The sequence below is a fragment of the Ahaetulla prasina genome, chromosome 3, assembly GCF_028640845.1.
Source record: "Ahaetulla prasina isolate Xishuangbanna chromosome 3, ASM2864084v1, whole genome shotgun sequence".
NCBI lineage: Eukaryota > Metazoa > Chordata > Lepidosauria > Squamata > Colubridae > Ahaetulla > Ahaetulla prasina.
Window position 1 is genome coordinate 151,027,913 of NC_080541.1, and position 10,821 is coordinate 151,038,733.

General features: G+C 39.5%; 1 protein-coding gene across 1 annotated transcript in view; it reads left to right on the forward strand.

The window, feature by feature from the left end:
• The window catches only part of COL24A1 (collagen type XXIV alpha 1 chain), a 169,416-nt gene that overhangs the window by 145,102 nt on the left and 13,493 nt on the right, over positions 1-10,821 (forward strand). Inside the window, exons 51-53 of the mRNA XM_058174721.1 lie at positions 54-116; positions 3,323-3,376; positions 4,255-4,290. Of these exons, the coding sequence (XP_058030704.1) occupies positions 54-116; positions 3,323-3,376; positions 4,255-4,290 (153 nt within the window). The remainder of the gene's footprint in view (positions 1-53; positions 117-3,322; positions 3,377-4,254; positions 4,291-10,821) is intronic.

Genomic DNA, 10,821 nt, shown 5'->3' on the forward strand with positions numbered 1-10,821 from the left:
TGATAAATAAACAAAAAAACCTGCAAATAAATAGTGTTGTGTTATATTTTTAGGGCCCTGAAGGCGATCATGGTTTAATTGGAATTTTGGGACCAAAAGGCCCAATAGGTGAAATAGTAAGTAGTTCCTACCTATTTATATGAATATCAAGACTTGTTTGTTTACAGCTATTCACACCAGGCCAGTCAATCGTAAGCAAGTTACAGTTATAATCAATATGTATCTAAAATCAACATAACTTAATTAGCAGCAGTGACACAAATCAAATGCCAATGTTGTTGTCTGCTCTACCAAAGCCTTGCATGAGCCCAAGCATTCTTAATACAAGATGGTTGCTCTTGCTGTAGTTGAATAAAATATCTTAGTAGCGCCTTAGTGCTCTCTGAGCTTGGTTGTTGTCTTGCAGATGCTGCATTACTCAACTAGAAAATATCTTCAGTGCTAGAGGGAGTGGGGTTTGCTCTAGGGGTGAAATGTAAAATTTGTTACTACCGGTTCTGTGGGCATGGCTTGGTGGGGGCGTAATGTGACTGGGTGGGCTTGGCCAACTTTTTTTTTTTTACTTTTAAAAGCATTTTTTCTACAACCTCTTCGGCTGAAGAGGCTGTAGAAAAAATGCTTCTGAAGGGTTCTGGCGATCCCAGCTGAGTTTCCTGAACCCTTTAAAAGCAATTTAAAAAAAAAAATTTTAAAGCTGAAGAGGCTGTAAAAAAATTGCTTTTAAAGGGATCAGGCGACTCAGCTGGGATCGCCAGAATCCTTCAGAAGCATTTTTTCTACAGCCTCTTCAGCCAAAGAGGCTGTAGAAAAAATGCTTCTAAAGGGTTCTGACGATCCCAGCTGAGCCGCGCAATCATCAGAGCCTTTTTTTTTTTTACTTTTAAAAGCATTAGTGGGAGTGTTTTCTTCTTGGTAGTTCCTTGATTAGGCTGTTGTTTACTGTTTGTTTATCTGAGTTGGTAGATCCTTGATCAGGTTATTGTTTACTGCTTGATTGTTGGTCTGGTATTAATCCTGTTGTTAATCCCTGTTTATATGGGTACTGATTGCTGGCAAGTATTTTGCTCTTTTTTTGTTTCCTTTTTAATTTTTCATTTGTCCCTTTTGAATGACGTGTAAATTTTGCTTATGTGCTCGTTGATAGCTGATTGGTTAGAATTCCAGGCTTCCAGGAATTCTCTACCAGTTTCTGGATTTAGTCAAGCTCAGAGGTCACCGAGGACTCCACGAGCTACAAATATTCTCTTCTAGAACCTAAATAGCTGACTAAATTTCATATTTGAAAAAAAACATTAGTTCTGGCCACCAGATGGCAATGTCTACTAGAATTTTTTTAAAAAAGTTGTAATATTTCAAACAGCTGATCAAGGCGGTTAAATGGGCAACTTCTTCTGTCCACAAGAGAGCCTGCTTATAAGAGTTGAGGCTCTCCAAAGAAAAGTGAGAAAACATTCAGATAAAGCTCTGTAAAAATCAGTCTTCTCGGTATGTTTAAAACCAAAATAAATAATCAATCATTTTAAAATTATGGGTACCTGAACCTCATCCCCCTGTTTCAAGATAAATTGCTAAAGATGCTGTCTTAGATATAAGATATAGATATACAAGTTTTTAATCTATCTTTTTAATCTGATTGTATTTTTTCTAGATAGTTTTTAGCATGACCAAAGGTTCATGTTTGTCTTCTACAGTGGACCTTTCTATTCCATCAGAGTTTATTTTTTGCAGATACCACATGAGAGTGTTCTTCAAAGTCAAACTTCAGTTGCCATTATTGTCACAGGCGTAGGTCTTGTAGGACTGTGAAGAAGCAAGAGATTGATAGGCATTCAGGAGTTAGTCCAATAAAAGGACACTCCTGAATCAGTTGGTGTAAATGTAAAGAGGTCCATCTGTCCTGAGAAGCTTCTCCTTTCTGCTATTGAACTCAGACATAAATAAGACAACATCTTAGAAAATCTGTACATGAAGTAAGTCCCAAATCTAATTCCATTCATCAGGAAACAATAACATAAGGAACATATGTGAAGCAAGTTACATTGCACAAAAGAACGTAATCCTGAATATCATAACTAGTCTCAGGATTACATTTAGGATCACTACATTCCCTATCTTAAGCTGTTAGGAAAATCTAGATGGAGTGAGCAGATGGGCTCCTACTGGATCCTTCCTAGCCTCTTTAATCATGATTTCCCAAAATTCTTCACTTGGAAATAAAACTTTCGATGTTTCTCCCAGATCGTTCAGATCTTCTCCGTTAACAAACCACTAGTTCATATCCATCAAAGTTCCTCTACCTACTTAATATGTACACAAATTACCATGCTTAGCAGATAAGAGCCTGGTGGTGCAGTGGTTAGAATGCAGTATTGCAGGCTAATTCTGGCCACAGCCAAGAATTCAATCCTGACCAAGGTTGACTCAGCCTTCCATCCTTCCAAGGTTGGTACGATGAGGACCCAGATGGTTGGGGCAATATGCTGAAGTTGTAAACTGCTCAGAGAGTTCTGTAAAGCACTATAGAGCAGTATATAAGTCTAAGCGCTATTGCTATATAACTTTGACCTTTTCCCAAACGATTATTAGTAATGACTTGATCATTAAGAAAAAAAAGTTTTTGTTACATAGTTCAAGTCTTTTCCTCCCGCACAAAATATACTTCACCTCCTCCTTGAATATTTGTACATAGTTTTAAAAACTTTATTAGATCTTAGTTTTTATTATTGGTTTCATACATTTACTTCTGAATTGGTTTACTAATTTTTTTAATTGTGGTTTTTTTTTAATTTTAGGGAGAACTAGACTGTAGAGTTAGACAGCAATAACCTAATAAAGTAGTACATATCTTTATCTTTGCATTCAAGCAAAAATATTTGAGTGAAAAAAATAACCAAAATAACTTTATAAAATTGTATTATTTTTGTTTGGTAAAGCGATATAACTTCGTTAGAAAAAATGAGTAGTGATGTTGCTTATTATTTAAATTACAGCTTGCAGTTTACTATATGAGATTTTTGTTAATTTAAACACAAAATGTATACATGAAATGTAATACTTGCTCATTTTTTTAAATAAACAGAAGTCAAATTCTTTTACCTTTAGTACATTATTCAAAATTTCATAAATGCCTCTCTGAAATGCAAAGCAAAATACGAAAATAAAAATGAGATAAACTGAATTTGCATTGTACCCAGAAAATAGTTTAGTATTATTATATGTTTGGTAATGGAATGTAAATAAAAGTATGACATAACATGAAATTTTTATAAGAACATTTGCATTCAGTTATTTCTCTGCAATTTATTTTCCTTTTGGTTTTCAGGGAAACACAGGCCCTGTAGGTTATGAAGGTATTGTTGGTCCAGCTGGCAAACCTGTAAGTACAGCTCATCACAATTTGAAATCTCCCTTTGTTTTTTATTCCTACATGTAATGCTTTCTCTACGTTTTTCCTAAGATACATTGTCTCTTAGGAACAAACATTTTTGATGCCAAGGAATATTTATTTAGAAAGTTGCAATATATGGAAATTCCATAAACTGTTCTAAAAATCAGGAAAATGCTTATTTTTAGCAGGAAAAATACACATGTAATAAATCTGTTCTGTACGAGTCCGAATTATAAGCACAAATGCTACTTTTCATTTTTGTTTTATGCTTTGGAAAAACATGTTATGTAAATTCCTTGCAATCTTTTATTAGCTCAACTATACTATAGTTATAAGAGGATGCGGTGGCTCAGTGGCTAAGACACTGAGCTTGTTGATCGAAAGGTCGGCAGTTCAGTGGTTCGAATCCCTAGTGCCACGTAATAGAGTGAGCTCAACCTAGCAGTTCGAAAGCATGTAAAAAATGCAAGTAAAAAAATAGGGACCACCTTTGGTGGGCAGGTAACAGCATTCTGTAAGCCTTTGGCATTTAGTCATGCTGGCCAGATGACCAAGGAGATGTCTTCGGACAGCACTGGCTCTTCGGCTTTGAAACGGAGATGAGCACCGCCCCTAGAGTCGGGAATGACTAGCACATATGTGCAAGGGGAACCTTTACCTTTTTAAGGTATAATATGCTAACTTTTCACAAAGTTATTAATATTCATCCAGTAAAAAAGTAAATACCTTTCTGTGAATATTCATACAGCTGAATTAATGTTGATGCATTTCTTCATACAAGTGCTTAGATATCAGTACATCTCAGTGTGACTGAAAGCCAATGATGGAAGACATAAAAGATTAATGTAATTTCATTTCCCCCCCAGGGATACAGAGGAGAAAAGGGATCCAGAGGTGAAATTGTAAGTGAAACTAGTATTCATTCTTTGTGGAGAGGATTAGGGATATATGTAAGGGTGTTGAGCAAAGCACTGAAAGATGTTTTCAGGTTATATAAGAGATCATACTGCTGTGGTTCTAAATTGTCTCTTGGCTGGCTGATATTTTGTACTAGTACATGGTCTCCTGTCTAGTAGTGTTGGCTTACTAAAGCAAAAATTAGAGTGGATGCACAATAGGTGGTATGCATGTTATTAATATGGTAGAATGAAATTTTTGTGTTCATTTAGTGTAAGTAAAGTTTTAAACAAAAAGACTGGACTGATTTATTTACTGCTGCATGGCTGGCTGGCTGGCTGGCTTTATATATCACTGTAGTCATTATCAACTCTGAATGGTATATGTACCCAGTATCCATGTATCATAGTTGAATAGTTGAAAATATTTTCTCTGTACTTCCTGGTGATGATATGTCCTGTGCAAAAGAATACAGAACAAGCCCGTTTGTATCAGCTGAGGTGTTGTGGGTTTTTTTTGGTTTTTTTTACATTTTGAAATTCATGAAAAGAAAGAAATGTAGAATATCTTGTACAAAGTCAGACTGTTGGTTCTTAGGTGAATATATTAGTAGCAGCTATAGATTATTGGACAGGTGTCTTTTATCTCATTCCTGGAACTGACAGACTCTGGGACATTTTGAGGATAAAGCATGTATGAAGGAGAATATTCGTGTCCCAGGATAATATTGCAGGATCCAATATGGGTCAGTCACCAGGACCAGAGGCTTTGTCTTCTAAGCTTTCAGGCTTGCCCATCTTCATCTGAACATCTAAAAAGCCACTTACAACAGGCATTATAAATGCTGCACACAGAACAGCACACACTCTGCTAGAGAGAAGTTCCCTGAAGATGGGCTCCAGTATGAGTCTGAAAGCTCTGAAGACAAAACCTCTGGTCTCGGTTACTGACCCAGATTGGATCCTGCATAAAGCATGTACTCTATGAGTTGTAGGCCTTCCTGCTAATAACTCCACTAGCTTTGGGAATGAGAAATGTGTTTTTATTTATGCAGGAGTAATCTAAAATGCTACATTCTGCCTAATTCCAGTGAATATGTAAGTGGCTCCTCCTTTGTCCAGAAAACCTTAGAAATATCTAAAGAGATTAAATATCTCTAATGTAAAAAATGTTTGGTCTCAATAAACTTCCAACTCCCAGGTTTTTTAGCTGAAGCCATAAAAAAGTAAAAGTAAAAATTGTGGCTTTAATTCCAATGCCTATTATGTCCCTACTGATTTTACTGGACAAAGATGGTTTATTGACTGACTGATTGCAGTATTTTAAATCCCTCAATCCAAAGATTAAGAGTAGTCCAACAGTACACAAAATGTAAGCCATTTGCTGGGGTAACAATAAAACCGTCATAATAATCAAAATGTGTGCAGTGTGCTGCAAGCCAATATAGGACAACAGAGAAGGTGTTGGACTATGCAGCTAATTGGGTAATTTGTGACCAATTATTCACTCTCACTCCAAGCTAGCTCAAAGTTATGGGGATAAAATGAGGTAAGATCCCTACATGACCTCTTAGAAGAAAGGGTGAGCTACCATTGGAATATATGCAAAATAAATTGCAAAGAATTTTGGAATTTGTATCAGTATAAAAGCAGCATATGCTTGGTGCCCATCCCAACATTTTAGGACAACCCTGGTGAAGTAACTTTATTGATATCTGTTTATTATTATATCTTTTTGCATATTTTTCATATGTTACATCTGTCACTTTCAATTCTAAATTTTGGAAGTTGATAATTAGTTGACAACAAAGCAAACTTTACATGCTTTTAATATATTAATGTTTAATATAATTGTTACTGAAGAAATTTTAACAAGAAAAAAGCAATACAAATATTAAAAAGAAACAAAAAAATAAGGACTAATATAAATAAGGAAGAAAATGGAAAAAGAAAATTTCAAAAAGATAAAAGCAGGTTCCAATCTTTTTGAAATGATCATAGAATAGAATAGAATAGAATTTTATTGGCCAAGTGTGATTGGACACACAAGGAATTTGTCTTGGTGCATATGCTCTCAGTGTACATAAAAGAAAAGATACGTTCATCAAGGTACAACATTTACAACACAATTGATGATCAATATATCAATATAAATCATAAGGATTGCCAGCAACAAGTTATAGTCATACAGTCATAAGTGGAAAGAGATTGGTGATGGGAACTATGAAACGATTAATAGTAGTGCAGATTCAGTAAATAGTCTGACAGTGTTGAGGGAATTATTTGTTTAGCAGAGTGATGGCCTTCGGGAAAAACTGTTCTTGTGTCTAGCTGTTCTGGTGTGCAGTGCTCTGTAGCGTCGTTTTGAGGGTAGGAGTTGGAACAGTTTATGTCCAGGATGCGAGGGATCTGCAAATATTTTCACGGCCTCTTCTTGATTCGTGCAGTATACAGGTCCTCAATGGAAGGCAAGTTGGTAGCAATTATTTTTTCTGCAGTTCTAATTATCCTCTGAAGTCTGTGTTTTTCTTGTTGGGTTGCAGAACCGAACCAGACAGTTATAGAGGTGCAAATGACAGACTCAATAATTCCTCTGTAGAATTGGATCAGCAGCTCCTTGGGCAGTTTGTGCTTACTGAGTTGGCGCAGAAAGAACATTCTTTGTTGTCCTTTTTAATGATGTTTTGATGTTAGCTGTCCATTTGAGATCTTGCGATATGATAGAACCCAGAAATTTGAAGGTTTCTACTGTTGATACTGTGTTGTCAAGTATTGTGAGAGGTGGAAGTATGGAAGGGTTTTTCCTAAAGTCTACCACCATTTCTACGGTTTTGAGTGTGTTCAGTTCCAGATTGTTTTGGTTGCACCACAAGGCTAGTTGTTCGACCTCTCGTCTATATGCAGATTCGTCATTGTCTCGAATGAGACCGATCACTGTTGTGTCATCTGCGAACTTCAGTAGCTTAACAGATGGATCGTTGGAGATGCAGTCATTGGTATACAGAGGAAAGAGAAGTGGGGAGAGCACAGAGCCTTGGGGGGCCCCTGTGCTAATTGTACAGGTATTTGATGTGATCTTGCTTAGCTTCACCTGCTGCTTCCTGTTGTTAGGAAGCTTGTGATCCACTTACAAGTCTGTTCCGGTACCCGTAGCTGGTTTAGCTTAGTTAGAAGAATATCTGGAATGATGGTATTGAATGCTGAACTAAAGTCTACAAAAAGGACCCTTGCATAGGTCTTTGGAGACTCAAGATGTTGTAGGATGTAGTGCAGAGCCATATTAACAGCATCATCTGTTGATCTATTTGCTCGGTATGCAAATTGCAAGGGGTCTAAAAGCGGATTCGTGATGGTTTTCAGGTAGGAAAGCACTAGCCTTTCAAAGGTTTTCATGACTACAGATGTTAGAGCAACTGGTCTGTAGTCATTCAGTTCCTTGACGGTGGGCTTCTTCGGCACTGGGATGATGGTAGAGCGTTTGAAGCAAGAAGGAACATAGCACATCTCTAGTGATTTATTGAAAATATGAGGGAAGACGGGGGCCAATTGGTCAGCACAGACTTTTAAGCAAGAAGGAGTTACTTTGTCTGGGCCTGGAGCTTTTGCTGGCTTTTCTGTGTGAAATAGGTCGTGCACTTCCTTTTCTGTGATCACTAGGGGTTGTGAACCCAATGAAATGGGGTCAGTTGTAGGAGGCTTGGCTGTTGTTGGTCTGTCTGAGATGGGGTTGTGGAGATAGGTGGCTGTAGTTTCCTTTCAAACCTGCAGTAAAACTCATTCAGGTCATCTGCCAGTTGTTGATTACCTTCAGCCTGGGAAGGAGGTTTGCCATAGCCGTGATATTTTTAAGAGTTTTCCACATGTTTGCTGGTTCATTTGCTGAAAATTGATTCTTTAGCTTTTCAGAGTAGCTTCTTTTGCTGCTCTTATTTCCATTATAATTCTTACAGTACAATGTTCCCCTATACCTTTCAGCAATGAGTATACAATTGGGAGATCTGAAGGACCAGATTAGGGACACATTGTCATGAGAAAAATCTATGTGGTCATGAGTTATGAGTTCACACTGACTTAATGGCACAGAATCAATTAATCATGTCTTCCAGAGTACTTTTTTCTTAAATTTTAGAGACTGGTAAAATTTTGGATTAATAAAAAATTAATGCAAACAAAGAAAACCAGGTTCAATTCGTTTCCTGACCCTAGAGCTCAGCTTTTGAAAAAGATCCATTGTTCTTTCTCATTCTAACCTCATAATTGCTTTTCTGAGGAAGATATTAAAAGAAACCCTCATGTCAGCTACTTACAGCTCTTGAAGAAAGAGCTGATTTTAAAAGGAAAGATTTTCATTTAAAGGCATCCTGTTTTGACATAGACATGACATACTAGTGCCGTGATGGCGAACTGTGGCACACGTGCCACAGGTGGCACACATAGCCATATCAGTGGGCACGTGAGCACCACTCTGGCGCGCATGCGCGCGCTGGCCGGCTTATTTTTGGGCCTCTGGGCCCACCAGAAGTAAGGAAACAGGCTCTTTCCTGCCTCGGAAGGCCTCGGGGGGTGGTGGGAAAGGCCTGTTTTTCTCTCTCAGCTGGCTCCAGAGCCTCTCTAGGAGTCTGGGGGAAGCGAAAACGGCCTTCCCCACCTCCCTGGAGGTCCTCCGGAGGCAGAAAACGGCCCATCTGCCAACTTCTGGTGGGACCGGAAGGCCCATTTTTTGCTGTCCCTAGTCTCCAGGGCCTTTCTATGAGTCTGGGGAGGGCAAAAACAGCATTCCCCACCCCACCCCCAGAAATGGCCGTTTGCCAACTTCCAGTGGGACCGGAAGTTGGCAAACAGACCATTTTCAGCCTCCAGAGGACCTCTAAGGGTGTGGGGAAGGCCGTTTTCGCCCTCCACAGAGTCCTAGAGAGGTCCTGGAGGCTCGGGATAGCAAAAACCGGGTCTTTCTGTCCCACTAGAAGTTGGCAAACGGGCTATTTTTGGCCTCCAGAGGACCTCTGGGGGGTGGGGAAGGCCATTTTCGGAGGAGGCAGGCTCCTAGAAAGGCTCTGGGGCCAGGTGAGAGAGAAAAACGGGCCTAATGGGCCATCACATGCCAGGAACGGGGGAAGCAGGGGGTTGCATGCGTGGGGGTGGGGTGTATAGTATCGGTCTGGGCACACACACATGCAACCCTCCCCTCCTGGCACGCGTTGGCAAAAAGGTTAGCCATCATTGTACTAGTGGTTTCAAAAGTGCTTTTTCAAAAGGTAACAGGACTATGTTTTTTCCTTGAGGAAGAAAACATTTCGCTTCTCATCCAAGAATCTTCATAAGTTCTGGCTGAATGATTGGGTGTGGTGGTGGAAGGATTAATTCTGACATGACATATGAGCAGGTTTATTTATTATAACCCAGTACATACTTCATCTAACCACTTAACTTGTGCAACATCTTTAGCCTTTTTTTATATAAGTCTTTAAGTATCTGTTTATGTACTAGATAAGAGGCAGTTTGGTCTAGTGCAGGGGTCGGCAACCCACGGCTCCAGAGCCACAAGCAGCTCTTTGGGCCCTCTGCCATGGCTCCCTGTCACATCACTGGTTCACCCCGCCCCTCTTATTTTTTGGGGGGACTCCAGACCGAAGCGGCAGGAAATGAAGGATGCCTTACGCGCAAATGTGGCATGAAAGCAGGTACAAGGCAGCTTTGCTCCTGCACTCTCCTCCCCTCTCCTCCTTTTGTAACCCCCTGGCCAGCTGTGCCTGAGCCGGGAGAGTGCGCATGCGCAGAGAGACTCTCCTTAAGCGAGTCGCTGCCCATCCCACGCGCACCTTTCCTGAGCTTTGGTGCTCACTTAAGGATGGTCTCCCCGCGTGTGCACATGCTCCCAGCTCAGCCACAGCTGGCCCGGGTGTCTTGAAAAAAACACAGACTTCAGAGGATAATTAGAACTGCAGAAAAAATAATTGCTACCAACCTGCCTTCCGTTGAGGACCTGTATACTGCACGAATCAAGAAGAGGACCATGAAAATATTTACAGATCCCTCACATCCTGGACATAAACTGTTTCAACTCCTACCCTCAAAACGACGCTATAGAGCACTGCACACCAGAACAACTAGACACAAGAACAGTTTTTCCCGAAGGCTATCACTCTGCTAAACAAATAATTCCATCAACACTGTCAAACTATTTACTGAATTTGCACTACTATTAATCTTTTCATAGTTCCCATCACCAATCTCTTTCCACTTATGACTGTATGACTGTAACTTGTTGGTGGCAATCCTTATGATTTATATTGATATACTGACCATCAATTGTGTTGTAAATGTTGTACCTTGATGAACGTATCTTTTCTTTTATGTACACTGAGACCATATGCACCAAGACAAATTCCTTGTGTGTCCAATCACACTTGGCCAATAAAATTCTATTCTATTCTATTCTATTCTATTGAGAGGAGGAGGGGGAAGAGGGTCGCCAGAGAGTACAGGAGCAAAGCTGCCCTGTACCTGCCTTTGTGACACATTTGCACATAAGGCAGC